The sequence below is a fragment of the Pezoporus wallicus genome, unplaced genomic scaffold, assembly GCF_028554395.1.
Source record: "Pezoporus wallicus isolate ANWC-B61680 ecotype Strahan unplaced genomic scaffold, APGP_CSIRO_Pwel_v1 scaffold_11491, whole genome shotgun sequence".
Classification (NCBI taxonomy): Eukaryota; Metazoa; Chordata; class Aves; order Psittaciformes; family Psittacidae; genus Pezoporus; species Pezoporus wallicus.
Genome location: NW_026642649.1, coordinates 11,122,231 through 11,148,404, shown reverse-complemented (window position 1 = coordinate 11,148,404; position 26,174 = coordinate 11,122,231). Strand labels below are relative to the sequence as shown.

At 40.7% G+C, this 26,174-nt stretch overlaps 2 protein-coding genes across 2 annotated transcripts in view; one reads left to right on the top strand and one right to left on the bottom strand.

Moving 5' to 3' along the window:
• Positions 1-268: 268 nt before the first annotated feature.
• On the bottom strand, positions 269-24,365 carry LOC130611131 (mediator of RNA polymerase II transcription subunit 1-like). Its single transcript, XM_057431560.1, has 16 exons — positions 24,247-24,365; positions 13,059-13,162; positions 11,946-12,027; positions 11,523-11,577; positions 10,936-11,068; positions 8,662-8,733; positions 8,496-8,570; positions 7,273-7,343; positions 6,412-6,477; positions 5,852-5,960; positions 5,105-5,229; positions 4,608-4,720; positions 2,740-2,935; positions 2,295-2,390; positions 1,754-1,862; positions 269-650 (listed from the first exon to the last, which is right to left on the bottom strand). Exons 5-16 carry the CDS (start codon positions 10,944-10,946, stop codon positions 269-271), a joined length of 1,425 nt encoding a protein of 474 aa, XP_057287543.1. The 5' UTR covers positions 10,947-11,068; positions 11,523-11,577; positions 11,946-12,027; positions 13,059-13,162; positions 24,247-24,365.
• A 522-nt stretch (positions 24,366-24,887) lies between these two features.
• The window catches only part of RALA (RAS like proto-oncogene A), a 28,504-nt gene continuing 27,217 nt past the window's right edge, over positions 24,888-26,174 (top strand). Inside the window, exon 1 of the mRNA XM_057431399.1 lies at positions 24,888-25,221. The gene's annotated coding sequence lies outside the window, so the exon portion shown is untranslated. The remainder of the gene's footprint in view (positions 25,222-26,174) is intronic.

Sequence of the window (26,174 nt, the reverse complement as noted above, 5' to 3'; positions counted from 1 at the left end):
TGTTATACCCTATATCACATATGTTACACAGAAATATCTTCTGTACTGTGGTAGAATATGGTGCAGACAAAAATAAAGGTTACTAGAGCAGTGTTAGACTTTCCAAATTTGGAAGTTTAAACATGCAAATTCAAGAGCGTTACTTGTGTGTATTTAACAGTGTGCAAAGAGGAAACTCCATTCACAAATCACTAAGTAGACAGTGAGCTTGCCAAGTTTCTGCAAAAGCAATCTACACAACGGAAAATACTTCTTTCTTGTTTGATTATCAAACAATAGATTGTGTGTTTTTCTTATCTATCATAACAGCTTCTGTACTAGCTGTGGAATTACTTTCCTCTGCTCCACACAAAGCTTCTGTACTTACTGTGGGGTTACTTTTTTCTGTGTTATCACCCAGAGTTTCCAGTTTGGCTGTGGAGGGATTTTCTTTTGCGCTGTCTGTAATACTTGGCTTATCCGTCACTACCAAATCTTGCTGACCAGCCACAGAAAGACTGTCTTCGGGACTATCAGAATGTGTAACTTGCTCACATGGTGGTTCAGGTTTCTGTTTCATGTCTGCTTTCACATCTTGTATTTCGCTGGCAGCTTTCACCTTGGCAGCATTCCTGAAAATAGCTCTCATGACAACTGGGACTGACATGCAACTGAAAGAGGAAATAAAAGATTAGTCACTATTACAGACTTTATCCATCCTTCAGCTTACTTCTTTTTTTAGACTGTGGCTGACATCTGAATGATACCTGTGGTGAAAAACCAGCCACTACCTCCTTGCATCTTTTTGCTTTGTACAACCTACTAGTAAATACAGTTTAACTACATGTGCTATAGCGGAAACATGTTAACACAGTGAAATCGAACGCTGGATCTTTGAGCTTAGGGGTGTAAAGCAGCTTTGATAGGAAAAGCAAGGAGGATTTGGTGAAAATAAAGTCATAAGGGTGCTTTTAACGAAAAGCTAAACTAATAATATTGAAATACAGTAATTCTTGCTGAGTTTTATAATTGTAACTTTCATGTTTTGTATAAAACCAGTATAGAGCATATCTTCTCTAAAACACTATCTATACTAGAGTTTTTTTCTCCACCCTAACAATAGCATTACCTGGTTCTGGGAATAATATCTAGTTTTAAAACAGGTTAAAAATCCAGCCTGCATTGATCTTGCTGTCATCAAATAGACACTAGTTGTAGACTGGCTTATGCTAAATTAATTAGCGCTGTCAGTCCTTTCTCTAGAGTATATTCCTAAATCACAGCAACTTGCCTCTCAGAATTTGTTTCAGAATTTGCTTCCGAAAGCAAGCAAGACACACTGTTGTAGATACGCTGTATACTCCTCCCTTTCTGAAAGGAAGCACTGATTGGTGTGAGATATGGGAAGATCCCTTTCCATGCTATTCTTAAGTTATACCAGTCATGAGACTGTCATCAGCTCAAGTCTTGAGAAAAGCATGTTTACAAATGAAAAAAGCATCTTTATGAAAGGTAGAACTTTTCATTCAAAAGTATTTCCCTGCCCCATCTGCTTTCTGCTTGAAAGAAACACTTTCCATCACTATTCATGTTTAAAGTTTTTGAAAGAGATACTTAAGACACCGAAGTAACTTATTCTCACTATTGTAACTTCTTATTAGAGTGAAGTTGTCTGGTTGCTGAGCTTATGGCCTTGTGAACACACAAGATCTTTCCATTAAAATGGACACCTGAGGTTTGTTCGCTCCATGTGTTGGGAAATAAAGCTGCTTACCGCTTCACAGCTCTTGTTATAAAGTCATCACTAGAATTGAGAGTTGGGTCTTGAGGATTTAAATGAAGGTGACATTGGATTTCTCTGGAGGTTATAACATCAATTGTCACTAAAAAAGAGTAGAATGTAAGCAATTCAAAATAAACAGTTTTATAAACATGAAAAACAAGCCTTTCATTCTGATGCTTCACTAGAGGAAGGACTGAAGTCAATGAGATGGGGCTTGCAGCAATGCTCTTGCATAACACTTGGGTTTTTTTTTCCCAGTATACTTAAAAATAACACAAGTTACAATTTATGAATTAACTGCAGGCCAAGGCAGAAGAGGACTTGATTAGTTGTGTTTACTTTCAGTTCTATGCCAAATACTGAACAGTTCAGCAAGCAGTTTATATACAAGTGCTCCTTATGTTTTCATGGTTTGCACACCATCGAGAGTAGCTCTTAGAATGTTCTTGCAACTGAGAAGCAAGAGCCTGGATAGAATCAAATCCCTTTGTCAGCCCAGTAATGAGGACAGTATCAATTATTCCACACATACCAGAGGCTAAATTCTCATTCACGGGATGAGGGAAAAAGACAGAAAAGCTGGTGTTCTTGTGTGGTGCCACTTCAAAGTAAAGCAGTTCTGTACCATCTAGAAATAAATCCGCTATTTAGTGATATCCATTGACTCTTACAGCTGCATCACATGCCAGAATTAAAAAAATACTGATACAGTAGAATGTAATTCATTACTTTGTCAACTTAGTTTATGCTTATAAGAAGTGTCAGGCCTAAAGGATTAATACATATATAATATATATATTATTATTATATATATAGACACACATATACAGAATGTAATTCTAGAATTAAGGATTTTTTTATCATTTAAAATACCAGTAGTGATAGCTTTGGCAAGGGAGCAGTAAATCTGTTAACACCCAGCTTAGAAGCTAGTTTTTCTCTAATACTCTGCCATTACTTCCAACCATGTAATTTACCTTCATTTATATGCTTATCAGAGACACAGCTGCTAATAAGACTGTTATATGCCACTTGATGTCGAAGAATCTCTATTACACCAGGCACACTCTGGGGATGGCTAAATGGGATTTTACTGACCAAGGCACCTCCTAAATCTGATTTTTCTGAGCCATTGTTTATGAAGTAGCAGTGCTTTGGGCAATCTGGAAGAGACTGAACAACAAATATGGTGATATTTCAAGCACTGGAAACAAAGTTTAAAGCTTGATGATATCAGGCACCTGCATGATCTGACAACAAATAATTTTGGAAGACATGTTGCTAGCATGTCCATCATGTCTTTGCATTTCAGTAGAAATATAATCCTTAGAGGAAGCAAAATGAGATGATCTCTCCCTCCCAAATGCATCCAAATTAAGTGAATATACCCAGAGCCAAGCAGTCAGGACTTCAAGGGCCACCTATTCTACCAAATACTCTTAAGAACCTTGTAGGCTATAGAAACGTTAACAACCAAAATCCCTCAAAAGAATATCATAGTAGTGCTGCTTGACATCACTACGGCTTTCTTTAGAGAAGCTTGTTTGATTAGAATCTCCTGATTAGATCTCCTGATGATTCGTGTGGAGAGGAGGAGAGGAGATAGTAAGAAAAATTTGCCACCTGTCCATGTCAACAGTGATTCTCTGACAAAATTAGAAGCGCGATATGGTATTGTTACCTATTTCTGGATGCCAAGTGGCAACTGTCACCTTAAGAACAGGGCAGGGCAGTTAATTAGCAGGGTCTACATTAAGAAAAGCTGAAAAGCAGAGTAGAACAGTTTTTCTTTGTGTGTTCATGGAGCAAAAGGGTTTCCACTATATTCCTTTTGAGGTTAGAAATTTAGTAATTTATTCTTAGAAGTAAAACCTTTAAACTCAGAAGTGAAGCAATCTTCTAGCAAGTACTAATATTTTAGGGGGTTGCTGAAATTACAGAGCTTTTTGTGTGTGTCTAATGGAAATTAAAAGTTTGTCTTAAGGGCTTTATAGACGAAAGCTTTGCTACATCTCATTTTAGCATGGTGTAAGCTTGCTACTACCACCAACTCAAAGTCCAGGAACTATGTAGGCAATGGGCTCTGCTACCACTGTTAGTAGAAGAGAAAGAAGTGTCCTTATCTTTTGTTGCCATTAATTGTAAAATTAATGTTTCTTAGCAAAAAAAGTAGATCATTGAAGCTTGACCTTTAGCTGCCCTGTACGTTAAATCTGGCAGAAAGCCACCATTTTCTATTGTAAGTTTTTATCTCTACAACTAATGCAGCCTAAATTAAGTATTTAGTTATTAAAAGGGAAGCCATCTATAGTTAAACCATCATGGCTCTAGACTGTAATTGACATCGCTGTTATAACACTTTACACTTCTCCTCCTGCCAGTCCCTTTAAAAGGAATCAGTATTCTCAGTGTTACCTAATCAATAAATCTTTTTTTGTTAAAACAGCATGATATGCAGCGTGACATGCAGCATGATAAAGACCTTCAAAAGTCTAGGTAAGCACCATCTTGAGACTTGCTTCTTACACCAGTCAATAAGTTTCCTTCTTTTTAAGGCATTAATGGTAAAGTTCTGAGCAATTTTTACAAGAGTAAGTATTTGGGTTACAGACAGACAAATTAGTATGACTTCAACAGCCATGCATGCAGTGTTTCATTAATGAGGATGAGAAGCTCACTTACTTGAAAGGGGCTACCACTGTTTCATAAATAATTTGAACTATTTCCTAAGGAGCACTTAAATACTATTGGGATTCTGGGAAGTCTGCACTGCTTGCTTATGGGGAAATACAGTTCAGTATGTATCTTGCACAAGTGCAAAGTATGTGTCAAACACTATACTCACCACAAAGAAATGGGATTTGTATGTAGACACATCTTCACTGCCTTTCTCTTTAAGGGTAGACTGAACAATCAGTTCATACAGAGGAGCTAGTTTCAAGCCAGTAATCTGAATTCCTGAAACCAGGTGATTTTTTTAAATTAGCATTTAGGTTATGACTGCACATGAAAGCCTATATTAAAAACAAACCCAATATTTTGAAAAGATCAAAACATCCATCTCCTTTCTTACCCCCTTTTTTGCTAATGGACATTTGAGGTAGAGTGTTTAACAGCTTTGCCTGTAATTTGTGATACTTTTCTTCTTCTTTTGCACTGGTTGCTAGAATGTTACACTTGAGCTGATAGAACAGAACAAGTTCTGCCCCAGAAATCAGTTTTCCTTCTTACAACATTCACACAGGGAAATAAAAGGTGAATAGGCAGTGCATAGTCACAGAAAAGTCTTAGTCTTAAAAACAATTACTTGGTTACTTAGTCTTAAAAACAATTAGAACATGCCTGTCAGCCTCTGTATCATTTCAATACTGGATAAGGACATAGGAATAGGCTGGTGAAACTTCAACACAAAGAAAGCTGGCAAATCCATGCTGAGTTCATCAGTCAGTGGCAAAAAAACAGGGTTGCTGAGGGAAAAGAAAAAGAATAAAAGCTTGATACAAAAATTGACATGCAAGGTCTTGTAGTGCAAGGCCACTATCAGGTCCCTTTGCAGTTTACTACATTCCATACTTTCTGTCTTGAGAAAAGTTTCGCTATATATATATGCAGCTACAACCTTTAACATTGTAAAACAAGGTTAATGTAAAGACTGGAAGAAAGGAAAAGTGAGCCATGGGAAACTGAGGAACAGTGCACAAGGCTGTTAGCTATAAATCTTCTATAGCGATATTTTGGAGAAGGACTGACACTGAAGTATAGAGATCAGGTGTCAGTACCGATGGTGGGATGACAAACTGTTTTGTATAGTTAAGGTTCAATTTCTCTCTATATATCTTCTGGCTTCAAATCTATGAATAAATCCATAGTTCAATGTAATTGACACAGCTAAATACAAACACAATAACTTTATATTCCATTTGGGAAATACGTAAAAGCCAAAGGTTATAGCTGGTGTAGCTGGGGAGCATAACATCATCAATAGAACAGAGCTTCCTGTTTTAGCACAGGCTAAATGTAAGTTATGCTGAGGTTAGCGCTGATGACTTGTAAATCCATTTCTGTATTGAGAAGTGTCCAGAGCCTCACCCATCCTCTCCGCCTTGAGAATCTGCAAGCAGTGGAGAAAGAGAAAGTTTGTGGAGCGTATCTGTGCCTTCAACAGTTACAGCTGTCTTTGTTCCACATACCTGGGAACCTGAGGGAGAAAGAGAACTGCATTATTTTCCTTGTGTCAGTGTAGATTAAACCTGTGCATACAAAACATGCAATCGGAAGGTCTTTTAAAAGTCGGGTCCAGTTGAGAGCCTCATTGGCTTGGGCAGCAAGGAGAATGCTTCACAGACCATACCAAAAATGCAAAAGCAATAGCTGCTTTTGGAATATGCCATGAAATAGATCAAACAACCACCATTTTCATTCTGGCTAGGCAGTTACTTTGTTTGATATCACTCTTACTTCAGTTTGGGTCAAAAGCCAAGAAATGGGAAAGTAGTTTCCTGATGTACGTTATAATCATGCTGAAGTGCGTCACATAAATCATTCTGCTAAACTAGAGTTTTAAGTCTTATTTCTGAGTTTAATTAATGAACTTAATGAAACAGCACTGAAAAAATTATCACGAGTTATTTCTGCTTTTCTAGCCTTACCAGGATTTAGTTCTTCTTCCAAAATTTGATAAGGAGAAATATAAAATTCAATGTTCATAGGTGTTCCTGAGGAATAAAAAAAATAGTTACTACACAGGTCACTACAAGGCATCTTGCACAAAGGGGAACAGAACAGGAACAGTATAGGTGGGCAGAAGGGGATTCCTCGTAAGTGTACACCTCTAATTACAGTATATGCTCAAAATACAGTATATGTCAGGATTTAACAGTTAAACAGTCATCAGATATCTTTGAAAAGATTAGAATCAATTTTTATTTCTTGTACAATAACCTGTTGTTCAGCCTAAAATATACTAGCTAAACTAGAGCTTTCAGTGTCTAGCTGGAAAGAGAAGGGAAAGTTGTAATACTTGTATAAAGGACACTTAACATCAAGCTGTGCAACAGGATAGTGGTAGCATGTATTAAAATTACTTTTATGAACTAGAAAGCATTAAAGCTTGCTTCTGACAGTGTAGATGAGCCAAAAAATCCTTATCAACTGACTGTATTTGCCATTTATGCAACATGAGGATTTTCTCAGCTACCACTGCTGTCATCTCATGGTTACTCCCAAACTGTGGTTTCCCACATCACCTCAGAATATTACTACCTTTGTTTTTAGGCTGCTGCAAAGTCAGTATTGTAGGAAGTGATAAACCACCTAGCTTTTCTGTATTGTTTCCTTCTGTATGTCTGCACACCATGTGAGAATACAGACAAGATAAATCCCTACAGCATGTTTTATCATGATGAATCTTTACTGTAAACAAAGATAAGCAACAAAACAAAAGATCAAGTAAAAATAGTAGGAGTTTTTATTACAATTCTTTGAATTCAGAAAAAGAAAAAAAAAATCACCTCCAGCTCTTGGCACCAGGTGTCCTACTTTTCCATGAAGTACTTCTATGACTCTGTTTACATCCTCTGATCTAGTTCAAAACACATCTTGATTAGTGTTTCCTGAGTTGCAGTGCTTGCTCGGCTCATGTAAAGGATAATTTGCACCCTTAATCAAAGGGAGACAGTGCTTTCTTGGAAGTAGATTGTGTCTTCATTTGTTATGACAGCTTCCAAAACACCGTAATTCCATTCATGCTTTACTCCTAAGACTTGGGCTTCCAGTTTCACCCCTGTATCTGAGCTGTTTCATGTTGCAATTTAATGTGCTATTTAGCAGAAATGAAGTGGAACAAAAACATTGGAGTGGCAGGTCGAGCAAAGAGTGAGGAAATAAACTGCATAATTTAACTCCAACAAAACCAATCTCTAAGCACAAATGTGACCATACAGCTGAATATACAGCCATACAATTATATGGCTGTGTATTAAAACTCTGCAGTGCATTAACTTACATCATAGATGGATGAATAATCTGTTCAACGCATAAATAATATTTACTGAGATATCAGTGATCAGCAAGGATATAGTATATTTATTCACACAGTTAGTATGCTTCATAAAGGAACACTGTACAAAAATAAATCAAGGGTGTGTTTCAAGTTACAAAATGCTTGCTGAGGGCAAGATATCAGAAAGGATGCTTCAAAAATCCAGAAGGAAAACACTGCCCTCAACTGTTACTCTTAAAAGAATGAAAATCATCGTACAACTACCAGAAGGTTTAGGAAAATCTGTTCCCCATCTGTCTGTAATTCTACCCTTTGAAAGGAGAAATGAGAAAAGGAAGGATAGAAGAAAAGGTAGCATCCACTACTCCTCATCTAAAACCTAAGTTTTGATGCTCAAACAGCAGGACCCCAAAAGGGATATTTTACGTCTGCCACAGGGAGATCCAAATGTGACTGCTGATTTTCAGGTGCGCTGTTTGCTCCCGTGGGTGGTCACATGCACACACACACCCAAGCTCTGCTCTAACAAGTCTCCCAGATAAAGCACATGAGTTCAGTAGATGGTCTTGTTTGGCGTGCCTGGTTGACAAACTGCAGAAAAGCTTCAGGCTTTCCAGTGCAAGAAAACTCATTAACCTTCAACACGCTTCTCTATAATTAGATCAGTTAATTTGGTTTTTAGTGAAATGAAGGGGTGGAGGGAAGGGTAGAAAGAGGGAGACTTCAAGTTACCTGTGCAGAAGAGACATTGAATAGAGATCTCTTTCAAGGGCCTGCAAAGCATGGTATCCCTTAGCTTTCATTTCACTGGGAGAGAAAGAACACAAAGTATTATTTCTGTAAGTAAACAATAGCTAGGGTATGGATTGTAAGTTTTCAAGTAAAAACTAATTGCAACCTGTCTCCTGGAATTTGATACATATTTGACAGCTCTTCTAGAATCTTTCCAAAGGCATCATAGTTCTTCATCCTACCAAAAAGAAAAAACTGCTGTCATGCTAGTAAATGAAATGGATAATCACAGAATGGTTTGGGTTGGAAAGGACTTTCAGATCATTTAGTTCCAGCACCCTGCCATGGGCAGGGACACCTTCCATTAGACCAGGTTGCTCCAAGCCCCGTCCAACCTGGTCTTGAACACTGCCAGGAATGGGGCAGCCACAGCTTCTCTGGGCAACCTGTGCCAGCGCCTCAGCACCCTCACAGGGAAGAACTTCTTCCTTTTATCTAACCTGAACTTTCCCCTGTTTAAGTTTAAACCCATTGCCCCTTGTCCTATCACTACAGTCCCTAATGAAGAGTCCCTCTCCAGCATCCTTGTAAGCCCCCTTCAGATATTGGAAGGCTGCTGAGGTCTCCATGCAGCTTCTCTTCTCCAAGCTAAACAGCCCCAATTTTCTCAGCCTGCCTTCATATGGGAGGTGCTCTTTTATATCTAACTTGCTAGAAAAAGCACTATGTTAGAGTGATGTAGGCCTCCTCCTTATCAGATCTTACAGTAGCAGTACTCCTTTTAAATTTCTTAGAAGACAACAGGAAATACAAATCCTTGGTTCTGTTGCGAATATAATTACAGCCAACACTGGTTAAACATGCACTACTGAAAGCAATAAATTTGCATGATACACAAATTTGACAGCTCATCAGCTGCAAAGCACTTTTCCCGATGTTTCAATAAAGCTGGTCAAATAGTAACACTTCCTTAATACAATCCACTTGTACGTTGTTCTTTTCATCAAACTATCAAGGATTGTATTAATACTGCATTTCAGTGCACTGAGAAAGACAGATGTTAAATACAATTGGTAGATACATCAATCCAAAAAGAAGAACAAGGGACAAGTGGCTTGCTTAAGTTTGTGAAGGAATGGTTCAGATTGCTCAATAATCCAGAATTCCTGCAGCTTCTGACTAGCTGTGACAGCCTGGAGCTCTGCTTGGACCAAGCCACCAAGTATTTACTTACCCGCTTAAATGGATTTTTCAAGCCTTACTAAACTCTCTAGTGCTGCAGTTACAGAGATCTGTACTCAGGAAGACATACCTTCCCCTTCTGTGCAGGTGTGGCTGCAATGCGGATCAGCAGAGAACCCAAATAAGCCTGCCTGGACTTTCACACTGAGACAAATCCTTTCCAGACAGAAACCTAAACAAGTCACTTGGCTCTTCCATGACCCTTTCCAGCTTGACTAGGAATTCCTTTCAATTCAACAAGAGACTCTGTACATGATTCTTTACCTTAGATGCTGTGCCATGTCATCGCAAACCTACAGGAATAAGAGAGAGGAGTTTCTTGTTTCTTACCATCCTTTGTGAAACATCTCTTAAAGGCATTTCACTGGTAACCATAAGATTGTTCCTTGCCCATTACTGTTAATTAGCTGAATGGTTGGCTTAAAAAAAGTAAAAAACAAAAAACAACAAAAACCAGACTAACATTAAAATAAATAAAACACAATATTAATATAATAATTAGAAGGACAAAGGCTCTGTGGAAGAGGATAAAACTGACAGGATAAAGCTAACAGCTTGTTGTTAAATTCTTCCATGGGGGAAAAAAAAAAAAATCATCTTTGCCAGTTTTCCTTTTATTGACATTACTAAAAGTCTGAATATGCATTCCCATCCTAATAATATCACCCAGCACTCACTGATCAACAGCCCCGTGCTGGTGAAGAAAAACAACTTGAAATTCCTGGGCCTACTGCAACTGAAAAACTGGGACTAAATTAACTCCAAATGAATGTCACAATTTGGATACTTACTGATAAAAATCAGACTTTCTGCTCCCTGCCCCCCCCCCAACAGCTTGTTATTTCTTTGATCTGAAGGATCTTACATCTGATGGACGAACAACTACAGAACATGGAATGTGAACTGCAGAGTGACATTTTGCCAATGTTTTGATGGAAATTTTGCAAGAACAACATCCTGGTAGCAGGAATGCACATACTCCTAAAGAAGGCAGAAAAAACATCCCAGAATCTCTGGTAACAGTTCCAAGACATTCATTGGGAATATATATCGCACTACACCTTGGCAGGAAAATATTTTCAGACCCTGTTATTTACTGTATGTTAATAACACCAAAGTGTGAGAATGTAAGTATTTTTGCATTGGAGACCAAGTGTGAAACTACAGGGAGGTGTGAGACAGAGAAAATGAACTTTACCACAGGAGCATCTCCAAGGTGAGCTAACTTCACATCCACCACCTTTCCATCCATCTCCAGCTGAACTTCTACATAAAACATGTTTGATGTTATGTAGCAGGTAGTCCCACTGGGGCTAACATGAGCATTAAGCCTGAGGGGAGAGGAAAGAGAGAATGAAAAATCCAACCAACCAAACAAAAGAAGGCTTGTATATCTAAAACTTCTGTCACACAAAGAAAGGAAATGGGGATAGTTCACTTGGTCGTGGGAAAAGACACCAGGGATGCTTCAAAAATAACTTTTCCTTGGCTCAGCTTCTGAAAACTGTCCAACCAGGCAATATATCGGTGCTCTGCTCTTTGCATTTTCATGTAGTTTGCTGAAAATTAGTCACCTCTGTCTGTAGCTTTGGGACCTAGGCATTCATGCCTTCCCTTCAACTAGCAACTTCCTCTATAAACAGCAAAGCAAAATTCGCAGTTGTGCCCCTTCTGAGTAATACACCAAGCTAAACAAGAATATTGTTGGCAAGCCATCGAGATGGTATTCCTCACTGGACTTGAGGCCATGCTTGCTCATTTGCCTTTATTCATAAACAAACTTACCCTTTTTGTTTGGATAAAGATTCCAATCTGTTCATCACAGAAAACAAAGGTTTAGCTGCAAAAAAATGGAAATGTTATTTAATCAGGCTGCAATGATCAAGAAGTAGAACCAGTATTACCCTGCTTTAAAGGGTATGGTTTAGGTAATGAGGAAACAGTATCTCTTGCATGACTTCTTGTTATTAATGACAACTCTTACCCTAATGAGGGCTGTGCTGGGTAGAGCTTATTCGCAGATTTTGAGGATATTTATAGCCTGAAGGCTTAGCCCAAAGATGAGTCACAAGTCCCTTGTGCCATATCCACCTCTATGTTTGTACATTTGACCCCTTTGTATAGAACATTATCAATAGAGAAGGATGGGAGATTCCCTAGAATATTATATTAAAAAATACACTCTTGAGTTATCTGACAGCTCATTACCATTTATCATCCTCTGTATCTTCTCCATGCAAGAGAGCAATGGACCATCTGGAGCATTGCTGTCAGGCTGACGTGGCTTATCCTAGCACATTTGTGAAAACAAGACAGAGAAAGACTCCTTAAATTACTAGCCAAAGAAGAATATCACTTCAAGACAGAACACACATGCCCAGTACAACAAAACACTGTTTACTTCTTTTTGTCAAACATAGAGGTGACCTATGATTCTAGCTAGCTCTGAAGTGGAAGTACTGAATGAATTTGCGAAGACCACACTGTGCAGTAGTTGTGTATCAGAGGTCTTCGGAGCAGGGAGTGGCTCTCCATTCCTTTTTCTTTTGAGTCGAACACAAGCTATGCCAGCTAATTTCACCATGATACTAGAGGTCAACTAAGAAATTACTTAGGTTTTCATTTTAGGAGGAATCTGCCTGAGTAAAAAGGAGAGATCAGTAAGTGCCGTAGCTGTACTTGGTTAGACTCAGGGAGCAAGTCCCAGCTGAAGATACTAACTTGAGTAGCAAGCGAACTCTCCCAGCTTCTCTTCTAGCTCTTGCCTGAAAACTTCTCATACTTCACACTTCAGTTCACAAAGAACATTCACTGCTGAAAAGTTTTCACTATGTTCAGCCTCAGGACATTGTTTTCAGAGTAAGGCTTTAGTTCAGCATTAATGAAAAGAAGCATGGAAACAAATGGGACTTTTATCCTAAACTCACAGTGGTTGTGTAATCTGCTTTTTACAGAGATGATTCTTAAATAGAATTAGTTACTGGAAGGGTGAGAGGCATGGAATAACTTAAGGTATATCACAGCAGGAGGGAGGCTAGATAGCAAGTTTCTGACCAGTTTCTGAAAAAGTCTTTTCTCCTAGTCCTATGGGCAAGAAATTATCTTTACATACTATGAATGTGCTAATCATAATGAATGGAAAATAACCTGAAATACTGGACAATAGGAGCTAACTCCTGAAGCTAAAATAATGCAAGAAGCAACCTCTAAAGTGTTAAAATAATGCAGGAAAGATTTTGCTGCTTGTTTTGTATTTTTTTTTTTTTTAATCCGGTGCTGTAACACCGCAGATCCTTCTCTCACCTAATCTGCAATTCTTACCATGCAAAAATGGACAAGTTTCAGAGTTTCAGTCCATGGTCTTTGCTGATATTTTAAACGCAGCTTTTCCATTAAAGCATTGGTAGAACTGTCATTGGTAGCACCTGAAAAACATGTCAAAATGTTCTAAATATAATGGCATGTATTTACATCGGCAACCAGAAATGTTGGAGGAGGAAAAAATATCAAAACTTGCGAAGGACATAAGTGTTAGGCTTGAAAAGAGGAGGTAGGAAAAAAAATAATGTTTTGGTTGAATTTTGCATACAAGTATCGAATTTTTGCAAGACTTCTGACAGAAAAGGGTGGGGAGATTTTATATAGGCAAGTATTCTCATTATTAAATACTGAGATGCAGCCTGATCTTCAGCCTATTAAACAATGAGGCTTTCTTTACATGTGCACAATCTCATCTGTATTCTTAATAAACACCAAGGCCTTGCCATGGGTTTCAGGCATCCAGATTTCTACATTCACCTAGAGCTCATTAGAGCTAATTTTGATTAGGGATGAAAAATAAGAATTTTTTACAGTGAGTGTGTGAAACACTGCAACAGGTTGAGGAGGTGGTAGATGCCCCATCCCTGAAACATTCAAGGCCAGGCTGTACAGGGCTCTGAGGAGCCTGATCTAGTGGAAAATGCCCCTGTTTTTTTGGGGGGGGAGCAGGGAATGGGACTAGATGATGACCTTTGAAGGTCTCTTTCAACCCCAACTGTTCCAAGGTTTTGAAGAAGGATAACCTCCATGCAGAGCTGCAACTTTGGTTTGGTTTTGTTTGGTTTGGTTTTTTCTCTCATTGGGGTGGCAAGGAAGGAGAACCTGGCCAGGAGAAGCAACATTTTATATCTATCTTTCTGGGTTTACACAAAATCAGAGGCTCAAAGAAAGCTGTTTGTTTTGTTTTGTTCGCTTTTTTTTTGCTGGGACATGGCGCATCCATAACCACTAATTCCACCATGAATAAACCTGGAGTGAAATTCCTAATACATCAGCCTGAGAAAGACAAGACTCCAGACTGATTATTAAGAGGAAATTGAGCCCCTGCAACGTGCCCCTGCACTCTGCTTTGCCCCTTAGCACAAGAAGGAACATTGCCAAGTGCTTCCTTCACCTAGAGGATACGACAGCCACAGAGAATTTTCCCCTCTGAGCTAGCAGCACTTCAGGGGGGCAGGGAGACAAACTAGGAGAGAAATCTCTATACACTTTGCATACACCAAGCAGGGATGGTGAGTGGGGGCTAATAGCATCTTCCTCCTGCTGGGAGTATGAGAGAGCAGAAGCCCTACAGGAGGACCGCAGCCCCTCCTCTACATCCACCTCCATCCACACCACAAGAGACCACAGCTCCTACTTGTAGCACTTGCACCACAGTACCTACAGGTGCTGCACAGGGCAGTAGACTTGCTCCCTCACAAAACTGGTCCCCAAGAGCTAGTGTTTGAAATTGAGAAGCTCAATAAGCACAGCAAGATCATCTCTCAACTCAGAGAATTTTTAGGAGTGAGCACTCTGTAGACCACGCTCTCCCACACCCGAGTCCTAAGGAGAAGGACTGAATTTAATTGGGGTACAAAAGCAACAATCATTCAGCAAAACAGGGAAACATTCCATAAAGGAGCTTTTAATCTGACTCAGGGGTGGAAAGCATGGGGAGAGTCTATAGCTATCTATAATATTTGCATTGTATTTGTGCATTTTCCTGGTCACCATGTTGCTAGTCTCCTTGTACACAGGAATCTGTGCACAATGGCAGCGTGAGGTTCAAGGTTTAATCCTAGACCTTTGTACAGGCACTAGCTTGAAAACTGGTCATGGGGGAATGCCAGATCTACAGCAAGAAGAGCATGTCTCCTACATAAACGTTGTTTGGCAGCATTTCAAGATCTCTCACAGCAAACTTTCTGTTTCCAGCTGCCATCAGCCATGCTGCAGTGTCTGAAATAGTCTTGAAACACGTAACAGAAATGAATTTGGACTTGCGTGTAGGTACCTGAGTAGAAAGGAAATAGTCCAGTGGCCTCACTAACATTACAGAGAAAACTACATGTGGACCTAGGAATCCTAGGAGAAGTGCAAGATATGTGCCAAGAAGCAGTAGTCATCTCCAAACAGACAGGCATAAAGTGTATTACTTAGGGAAAGTCAGTGCAGCTGAAAGAGTTAAATATGTTTGTATTTCAGCTTTTATAAAGGAGATGGAAGGTGATCAAATAAATTGATCTGTGATCTTAATACTGACTCCAGTGGTTTGACAATGTCTTGAATAAGCAGAAAAGCAAATTATTTGCTGACCCTCTTGAAGAGAGCACTTCCAAAATAATGGACGGGAACGTGCCACTGTTTGCTTTGTCTGCACAACAGCTGTTCTGCAAACAGAGGGCTTTAAGCAATCGCAGTTCAGCATGACTGATAAGCCTAAAATTCACTTTAATTTTTAAACACAGAATAATCTTTTCCATTTTGCTCAAATGTATGTATTTAGCTAGACAAATTTGCATGATTTTTCCAGGATAAGGATAGTGCCAGGTTTTCATAACAAGAAAAATATTCAAGGACATATAGTAGCCTCTATACCTACATAAAATTGTAACATTGGCTAAGATCATACATGAGAAACAGCAGCTTCAGCACTGTCAGAAAGCTCCTTGGATCAAGGTGTTGTTCCAGTATTCAGAAATGTTCTATCAAATTACCACACTCAAGAGAAGAGTTAAGAGTGATGAATAATTAACAATGTTCTAATTATAGCATCTCAGGCATATTAGATACACAGATGTTGAACTGGCTCAGTTCATGGAAAAAAAAAACACAACTGGCCAAGCACTATCATCAGTGTAGAAGAAAACAGGAATTACTGCATGAATCCTGCATGCCCACCTGCTCTACCCTAATCTGTGTTCAGCAAAAACTGCTGCTTAAAGAAGCTTTCATGCACACAGTTACAATAGAAATAAATTGTTCTCAGAGAAAATCTTCTCTTACTCTCAAATAATTGGAGGTTATCTTATCCCCTTTTAAAGGGTTTTAACCCTGCTTTAGCAGGTATGCTTCTTCAGGGGACCTTTTAAAAACTGCATTATTATTACTGCTTTGCTTATTTTTGTCTTCGTTTTCTGCCTCTTGCTAAATTCCTGACTCTGTAACACACTTCACAATGCATGCCCTGGGAACATTGTGATTCATATGAAAATAACATTTTGTAATTTTATAGTTCTTCTATTTCTGATGACTTTTTTTATTTAATTGAATCGTACTTGGTTTCTCTGAGAAAGGATCAACACATTTTCCATTCATATTCTTGCATGAATTCAAGCAAACTCTTTCAGTGAAGATACTCTAGACTTAACAGAGAACAAGGGAAAACTTTGTATAGTGTTGGTATATTTCAATTATAGCAATTTGGAAAAGATTCCAGGAATTCCATATTCAGTGCAACACTGGTGTACTTTTTTGTTCCTGGTTTCTTGGGGGGGTGTTGTTTTTTTTTTTTATGAATCTTACACCCAGTCTTGAAGTTATTTCATCTAAAGAATGAAAATCAAAATAAATCACCAACAGTATCTTCACCGGCCTGCTTCCAGCTCCTTCTTGGAATGGCATCTTTCCAGAATCCCTCAGCTGAACTGTTAATCAGAGAAACCAGCAGCCACATAACAGCCCATAGTAACTCTAAATACAGAACTGGGGCCTGGGGCAGCCAGTGAACACGAGTGGTTCTGGTCAGTACTGCAGGATGCATAAGAGGTGTTGCTGTGATTATCTGAATTGATACCCGGTCAGGAGATCAGAGGTAATATTAGGTTATTTCACAAAGTGCCATGGGATTTCAGAGTGATCAGCAGTGACAGGGCTATAAAATAAGCATGTAACTGGAATGTGAATATAAAACATGGTGAGCATTCAGACAAGTCCTGTATCTATCCTAGGTGCTCCTCCCTCTAAGGTAGGCTTAACCCAGTGCTGCTTAGCTTTTATGAATCACAACTTAGTCTGATACAGTCTGTAGTTTATGGCTTTACAACCCATAAATACTACAATATCTTTTGTCATCTTCACTCTCTACATCAAGTACACAGTTATGGATTGTAAACATTTAGTTCCTGAGAATAACATCAGAATGCTGATATCTGCATTTTTTTTCATTGTAGCCATACAGACTAAACAAGTTTTACTTCACAACTTACGGTATAGCCTGAGGCACTTAACACTTGCAGGCTTTGACTATTTCCTACTCCTTTACTGAGAGCGACTAAGATCCTTCAAAGCTGAAAGCTATATAGACAACCATCAAAAAGCTAGGTTCACAGCAAACAGCCATGGATGAAGAAATGCATTGACACTGACAGGGGTATCTTTTTCTCAGAACACAGTCAAGATATGGATAACATTTGATTTCTGCTTGACATGAGCATTACAATCTCCAAGTAATTCTTATCTAAGTCTTTTCCCAAAGGTACTAGGGGCATGCAACCATGATTTAAATACCCACATGAATGAACATGGGAGGGCTGGCTTCACATGCACACAGTTTCCCTTTACAAGGTTTCATAGGACACTATAATGTGTTTATAACTGAACATTTGTTGCTTATCCCACACCTCTCATCTTTTAAAGACTTTTCTGATAATTTTTAAAACTAAAATCAGGCATTGCACGATTGTTCATGTTCTTTACTGACATCAGTCAGCTGAAATCAATGAACCCCATCACTTCAGAGCTGTGCTTCACGGAGCTTTCCACCAGTATGTGTCAAAGCTAACTGCATGGAGGCCAAATTATCTTCTTTTTCCAGACTGGCAAACACAGATACGGGGAGAGGAAGTGACCATGGCCACAGAACTAGAAACCAAATTGCAATTCACCTGACTCCACTATAGCTTGTCTCCATCAGAAGAAGGAAATCTTCAAAGAAAGAAAGGAAGAGATAGGGAAAGAGACTAGAGAAACACAAGAGGAAAAGCTGTAAAAAGACATGTAAAAACCATGAAGCAGGTATGAAACCATATAAAGTACGAAAACAGGAGCAACAGAAAAAGAAGGATATGGAAAGCAGAAAAGAGATTAAAAGGAAAAGGTGAGAGAAGTAACAGATACATCTAAGATTAGTAAAATATTTTTTACTGTATTTTTTGTGTTATTTTCATGACAGAATAATTAAACGGCTTTAGGTCTACTGTGAGCTATTTTAAACCAATGCTGGTTTAGAGATTATTGTTAGCCTTAAGTGTTCTGATCGAATACACATCAGGGTATGGGTTATATAACACACAGACTAAATAGAGAAACAGCACTCAGTGGCAAATACTGATTTCAGTAAAACAGTATGTGGGAAGGACACATTTTTCAGGAAAGGCAATACCATAAAGGAGCTCAATCCCAACAAATGTCAGTTAGAGATGTTACACCAGTGCCATGCAGACAGGTACTCCATAAAACTATGTATTTTATGTCACTCTGCATTGGTTAAGCAAATTGATACTGCTTTTCATGTCTTATTTTTTACAACCAAACCCAATTAAACTATGAAGACTTGCTATAATTACACATAATAAACATTGTATTAAACGTTTTAGTGCCTGTATATTTTTAGACTTTTGGTAATTCCTTAACTAGGTTCCTAATAATGTTTTTATCGGTTCTAATATCTCATAAATCAACTGTGCTGTAACTCTCAAATCTCAGATGTCCAGATTCCTAGTCACCTACTCGAATGATGTAATTTCTCCTAGCTCTGTTGAATGACAAGATGAATGACTGCAAACTCATCATTACTCTTGAATCCATTGTTATTCAAGTCACATCACTGCACTTTCTCTATAGGCACAAAGCAAGCTATGAGTGCTAAGCACCATGTCTAACTCAGACGGAGCACTGAGAATTATGTCATTTGGACAGCTATTAGAGTTAAGCAAATGCAAGGACCTCATTACCCAATAGCTGATTACAATAATCCCACTATCTTGTTTTTACAGAGCATGTATCTGTTTGCAAGTGTAGGGGGACATGTGTGACAGGTTTGGAGGTAGTCACAGATGATGGGAAGCTCCTCTGTCAGATGACAGATTAAGATATCCTTGCATTGAGCAACAGTAGTAGGAGCAAGTGCCCACACAACCTGTGTGTGTGTGTGTGTGTGGATTTGCAGTATTCAGAATCTGGACTGGGTTCCTTCATTTTGAGAATAATGATGTTTATCTGTGCATACCACAGTAATAGTCCCTAGGTTGTATGTACTGCGAAAGCATAAAGACAGCCAGACTATTCCTGCCTTGTATAACTTAACCTTTAAATATAAAAAGCAGATGAAAGTTGTGTTGGGAAATGGACAGACAGTGGACTTGCCAAGATCAGAGCAGGTTAGTGACACTGTAAGAATAAGTCGTGGTTTAACCCCAGCCAGCAACTAAGCACTACACAGCAGCTCGCTCCTTCCCAGCTAGTGGGATGGGGGACAGAAGCAAAAAGGTAAAAGTGAGAAAATTGGTGAGTTCAGATAAAGACACTTTAAAGGCAAAGCAAAAGCTGCACACGCCAGCAAAGCAAAACAAGGAATTGATTCACCACTTCCCATGGTCAGGCAGGTGCTCAGCCATCTCCAGGAGAGCAGGGCTCCGTCCTGCGTACTGGTTATGCGAGAAGACAAACACCTTCACTCTGATGTCCCCCTCTTCCTTCTTCTTTCCCCACTTTTTATTGCCAAAAATGATGTCATATGGTATGGGACACCCCTTTGGTCAGTTTGGGTCAGCTGGCCCAGCTGTGTCCCCTCCCAACTCCCTGCGCACCCCCAGCCTGCTCACTGGTGATGTGGGAAGCGGAGAAGGCCTTGACTCTGTGCAAGCACTGCTCAGCAATAACGAAAACATCCCTGCCTTATCAACACTGTTTTCAGACCAAATCCAAAATATTGCCCTATACCAGTTACTAAGAAGAAAATTAACCCTAGCCCAGCCAGCACAGAGTGGAATTAGGATTACCTGAATCCCAATCCTATAGGCTGTCCCCTAGGATGTGCAGTTGTACTGCGTAACAGCAGGAACCAAAATAAGCTTTGTCACATCAGATTCCTCTGCTAGTTTTTGGAAAGAAACAGGGACACTCAGATGGAGATTCAACCCCCCAATATATGCATCACCTTCTGAAGGCAGGCATTGCTCTCTGTTGTGTGGTGGGAGCTACATACTGCATCTGCCCTTGGCTTTGCCAGTTATATACCTCAAGTGTAGTATGTCCCTAAAACCTGACTATCCCTTACCCACTCATCCAAAAGCACACAGAATTACAAACCTGGGAAGCATGAACATGTTGATAATCAGCCAAGCCATAGTTTACCATATGCATCACTTGCTACTTGTGATTTCTCACAACTAGTACAAACTGGAGGCAGGTGAAAGCTCCTAGCTCTTTCCTTACTTTTTTGTTGAGGGTGGAGGGGTGGGTTTGAGCTGGATGTTTTCTTTCCTTCAGTCCTGCTACCTATAAAGTCCATTAAATCACAAATACATTTCATGCATCCTTATGCATTGTTAAACCATTACCTAATAAATTCCAGTAGTTGTGCCACCAGCATAAAAGAGAAGAAATTGCCCATAATACCAGGAAATCCCACCCCCCTGTTTTGATTTCAGTTCAGCCATACTTTACAACACAAAGGCCCACAGACCCACCAGGTGCTAATCAATTCTGGGCTGAAATAGGAGGGTTTCCTTAAGAACCACTAAGTGGTTTTGCTCCCTTTCTGTTTTGTCCCTCAGAAAAATGAAGGAAGATTTTTTTATACATGATAAGGTGATTTTCCAAAGAACACGGTTCATTCATCTCAACAGACATCTAAGATAAAATTAAAGCATTTAATTTAAATTAAAAAAAAATAAAGCATTTTAATTTAAAAGCATGCTTCAGATATATCTTGTGTGCTACAAAACGTGTGCTAAAGGGAACAAATGGTTTTTGTTCCCTGGGAAAGGAAATTGCACATTAGTGTTTTTCCTGAAGATTTGAACATGTTTTGTCTGACATGTCCACTGTATCTTTAGTTCTCCTGGTTTTGACTGGGATAGAGTTAATTTTCTTTCTAGTAGCTGATACAGAGCTGTGGTTTTAGATTTAGTATGAGAATAATGCTGATAACACACTGATGCTTTAGTTATGCTCAGTAGTGCTTACCCCGATCAAGGACTTTTCAGTCTCTCATGCTTTGCCAGTGAGGACGGGCACAACAAGCCTGGAGGGAGCATGGACAGGACACCTGACCCAAACTAAGCAAAGGGATATTCTATACCATAAAACTTCACGGTCAGTATATAGACTGGGGGGAGTTGGCTGGGAGCCATAGATCACTGCCTGGGGATGGACTGGGCATCAGTCAGCAGGTTGTAAGCAAGTGTATTGTGCATCACTTGTGTTTCTTGAGTTTTACACATCTGTCTCTTTTTCCTGTTATTATTGTTGTTATATTTATTTCAATTACTAAACTGTTCTTATCTCAATCCACAGGTTTTACCCTCTTCCAAGTCTCTTCGCCATCCCACTGGGAGGTGGGGGTACTATAAGTGAGGGGCTGCATGGTGCTTAGCTGCCAGCTGGTGTTAAACTGTGACATACTCTCACAGTGTCACTAATCTGCTCTGATCTTGGCCAGTCCACTGCCCATCCATCTCCCATCCCAACTTTATCTGCTTTTTATATTTAAAGGTTAAACTCTACAAGGTACAACTTTTTAAAATACCACATCTGTTTAGAATAAATGAAATCCTTGTCAATATCAATTGATTTCTTAGTTGTCTTCTTGTGCATAATGCAAATACTCCCAGCACACAATTAATTACATCTCAGCTTAATTACACTTTGTAATTTTTTTCTGCAAGTATTTTATGTGCAGAGTTGTATTGCCACATACACTAATACACAACAAAGGACAATCACTTCATACATCCTTAGGGCTACACTGCAGATCTCTACAACACTGTTTATATGGGTTTAGGTGCACTCTCTAGCATTTAAACACTAGAGAGCAGTGAGCAATTCATCAGCTGCTGCCTTGGACTGCTCAACCCTGAGTTCCTATGCAGTCAGTGATGTGGAATAGCTGCAACACCTGCTCTCCTCTGACCAGTTGCTCTCTTACACTGAGAGAGCCAAAGTTACGCCCCAAAACTACAGAGATGCTCTCACTCTGGTCACTTCCTAGCAACTGAATAGGAATTATTCATGTAATGCACTTTCATGGAAATGTTTCTGTTAGCTTTGGGTTAAAGAGCTCATTTTTTTCCACCGGGCTAAGGTAAGGTGCCCGTGGACATTTGACAAACAGAGGCCGAGGGGTATACTATAAACCGTGCTCTGTTGCATTATGGAACGCAGCTTGGGCCACAGGACAGAGTTCAAAATACAATGACATTCATTGTCTTAAACAAGATATCTCTAAAGGGAGATCAAAAGGCCACAAAGCCATGAACAAAGGCCACAAAGGCCACATCCATGAACAAGTAGCATAGTGCAAAAGGGGCATTTCCATAGAGTGAAGCAGTCACTGGCAATTACACTGTATGTATTATGTTTGTTTTGCACTAGCTCTAGTCTGGTGATGGACAGAATGTCCATCAGCAGTGGAAGCACACGAGGCGCACTCCTGCAGTGCCTCTCATTGTCCCACCCTACACAAAGCCAGTTTGCCTGTCCCAAGACCACTTTGCACTGCAAGTCAAAGCAGAGCAAATCAGGACACTTGAGAGCTTAGTGTCAGAGGTGCGCTTCTGATCTGAACTGTAACGACAACAAGAATATATTTGATACTTCTTAGGCATGAACTGAACTGCTGTTAAAAACAATGCAAAGACTTGGTTGACTTCATCATTGGAGCTTCATTGGAGCTTCCCTTCAACATGATGTGAAGGAAAGGGACAAGGATGAAAAGATTAAGGGAACGAGAGAGGAAGGAGTGACCACGTGTCAACCACCAGTGACACGTTCTCTGCAACTAATGATTTTTAAAACGCGGTGATTTTGGTACACGGTTGAATGGAGGCATTGAAGATGGGATAATCATTCTTGACTTCTCCATGCAGCAGGAAATGTTGAACAGCCACAGACCACAGTATTAATGACATTTTAACTGTGACTCAGCCACTCTTCCAGCGGAAAGGTTCTGGAATATGTATTAGGAAGTAATACAGTCCAGGAATACTCAAAGGGCTGCAGAAGCTGGGCCAGGATTCCTTGAAGGCTCCTGAATCAATATGTGTACAGGGTCATGCTAAGCCTCTTCCAACATTTTCAAGGTCTCATGGAAGAGCTAATCATAGCCTGTCATGAAATATCCAAAATGTTTGTGACTGTTCTGTTGACTCAGTATTACCAGCTTCCCTTGGCCCCCCCCTTTTCTTTTTCTCCCTTCATTTAACAGTACCCAACATTTATTCAAGTAAATTAATGCATTTTGGTGTTTTAATCAGAACAACCTGCATCTGGTTTGCTCCTTTATTACTATCAAGTTTCTCAGGCTCTGTGGAATATGCAAAGATTAGCTCATACTGACATGTGAGGCAAACAAAACTAAATCCAAAAGGGAGATGGACTAAACATTGGTTAAATGTCCAAGATGTGAAAAATTGCAGAAAACTGAGCACAGAGAACAAAAAATACGGGTTTTGTACAGAAAAGTTCACCTGCTTCACCAGTAGAGCTCAATGGCTGCATGATGTGAACCTGATTGTGAGGAGGAAAGCTCAAAACAATTAGTGTGTTTCCTAAATGGTTACAGCCTGATAAACCCACATACTGAGCGCTCAAGTTCTGTGCTATGCTTTGGTTCTGTTTCATCGCTTACGAGTTCAAATCATACTGTGTTTATGCAAAGCTCCCATTTAAGTCAATGATTTAACAGTAAGAGGTGAGTTATTAGGGCATCGTGTTTATTTGAATTATTAACACAGGAACTCTATCTCCCTGCTTTGTTTGGCATCTCTAAACCCCTCGTGCATGGAGGGGTCTGTGACTTTAAAAAAATCCCTAATAATTTCAGTGCTTCGTGTCCCTTCCACCAGTGATGAATTCCTCTTACACTCATAAATACTTCCTCAGCTTGCCCCTGTCCCTCAGGGAAGCTCGTGTTCTGCTTTCGCCACTACAAACAGACGCGTTTATAAACCTAGCGATAGCCGTCAGGAACCCATCTCCTTACCATGGCAGAACATGCCTCATCTACTCGGGGATTAACTGCGGGGAAGGGGGAGCTGACATGAAGCTACCGTGTTTGTCTCACTGCCTCGCTCTAAAGGCGGCGGCTGGAACACAGGCGGGCTCCCGCTCCAGCCCGCCGCTCGGGTGAGGGGACCGCGGGGCCTGAAGGAACGGGTCCCCCACGGCCGTTACAGGCCGCCTCTCCACCGGGGGATGGTGCGGTGAGAGCCCGGCGAACCCGCCCCGCCCGCTGCAGGGGGAGCGTTCCGGTGCGGCGGGAGCTGTCGGGAGGGCGGGCGTCCCACCCCGCGCCCGCCGCTGTCCCCAGCCCCAAGGGGTTGCCGCTGAGGTGCGGCTGCCGCCCCGCTGCCCCTGGCCGGGCGGTTTGTGCCTGGCGACCCCGCCCCGGGGTGTGGGGAGAGGCGGGCGCGGGCCGCAGCCTCCCGCGGGGGCCCGGCAGCCGCCACCCGTCCCTTCTCTGAAGGTTACGGGCGTCGACCTTGGGGGCGTCCCGCCCAAGGCCTGCCGTTGCTCGCCGCGGCGCTTAGGGGAGTGGGCGGCGGAGGGCCCGGGGTTGCGAAGGGGTCCGGCAGCCTTCCGTGGCCGCGGGAACATGGGGCAGGTGCGACGTCCCCGTTCTCGGGGCGCGGGGTGACCGCGGCCAACGCCCGCACCTGAGGGGGGCGGAGCGCGGCGGCGCCGCCGGTGCCCGAACAAAGGGGCCGGGGCTCTGCTCCCCGGCCGGGCCCGTGTGCCGGAGCCGCGGTGCGCCTGTGTGCGCGATGCAGCGTCGGGATGAGCAAGAGCAGTGCCCGTGTGAGGCTGAATCGCTGCTCTCGGCTGTGGTAGTGCACCCTAAAAGGCGTTGCTGGTAACGATGGCTTGACCTGGCCTACAACAAAAGGAACAAGTACAAAGTACGCCTATTAAGTCCCCCCAATAAAAGGTGCCTTTCAGTGCTCACATACTGGGTTAGGTAAATAATCTGGTGTTTGCTTTGGGGTTTCTTTTAAATGGAAGCTGATAGCTTCAGCTCCTTCCCCTTAATTGAGTCTGTTTAAAAATGAAGATGTTAAGTGGGCCATATGTATTCCAGGAGTCACCCGGAGAGGGATTCTTATGCCTGATCTGCCTGTCTGATTTGTACATCCCTGAACTGTCCTGGCAGAAAGACTGCCAACATACTCGTTTTCAAACTCAAAATGACCCTAATGTTTTGTTTCAACTTCGTGTTTCCAATTCTCATTGGAAAGAGACTTTGCATTCTGCAGTGCAAGCCTTTAGTCTTGTATGAGTTGAAGTGATCCATTCCTCTGGCATTTTGATGTCTGGAGATAGATAATGGAGAGGTCTGCGCAGAAAGCTGTCAGTCATTCTTCGTCTTTCAATCAAAGTCTGAAAAGAGAGGAGCTGGATGGACTGGGAGAAAATGTTGGCTATTCTGTTAGTTATCAGGACAGTTAAGTGATTGTAACTGGATTATTTTCTATAACTGGAAAATCCTCTTCGTTTCAGCTGACTTATTCGTCTAATAGCATGCACCTCAACATTTAAATCGTGGGAAACCATGAGCATTCTTAATGGAATGAAGAACAACTGTGTGATATGTAAATCTCTGATGTTGAAACCCCTCAGTCTGTGCGTGTGACACAGCTTGTCAAATGTTGTTTGAGGAAGCCTCCAAATGGCAGAAATTGTAGGAATTGTCAGTGTTGGTGATGGGTTTCCCTTTTTTATTATTTTTCTGTACAAATGTGATATACAGAAAGATCAAAAAAAATGCTCTTTTTTGGCATGAGAGGCCAGCTGTGGGGTTAAATGAGCTGTAATACTAAAGAGTGAACTTATTCCTTTGTTATTGCACATTCTTTGAGCTCAGTCTTCTTCTGAGTTTGAGGAAGGGAAAAAATGTAACAATTTTAATGTGGA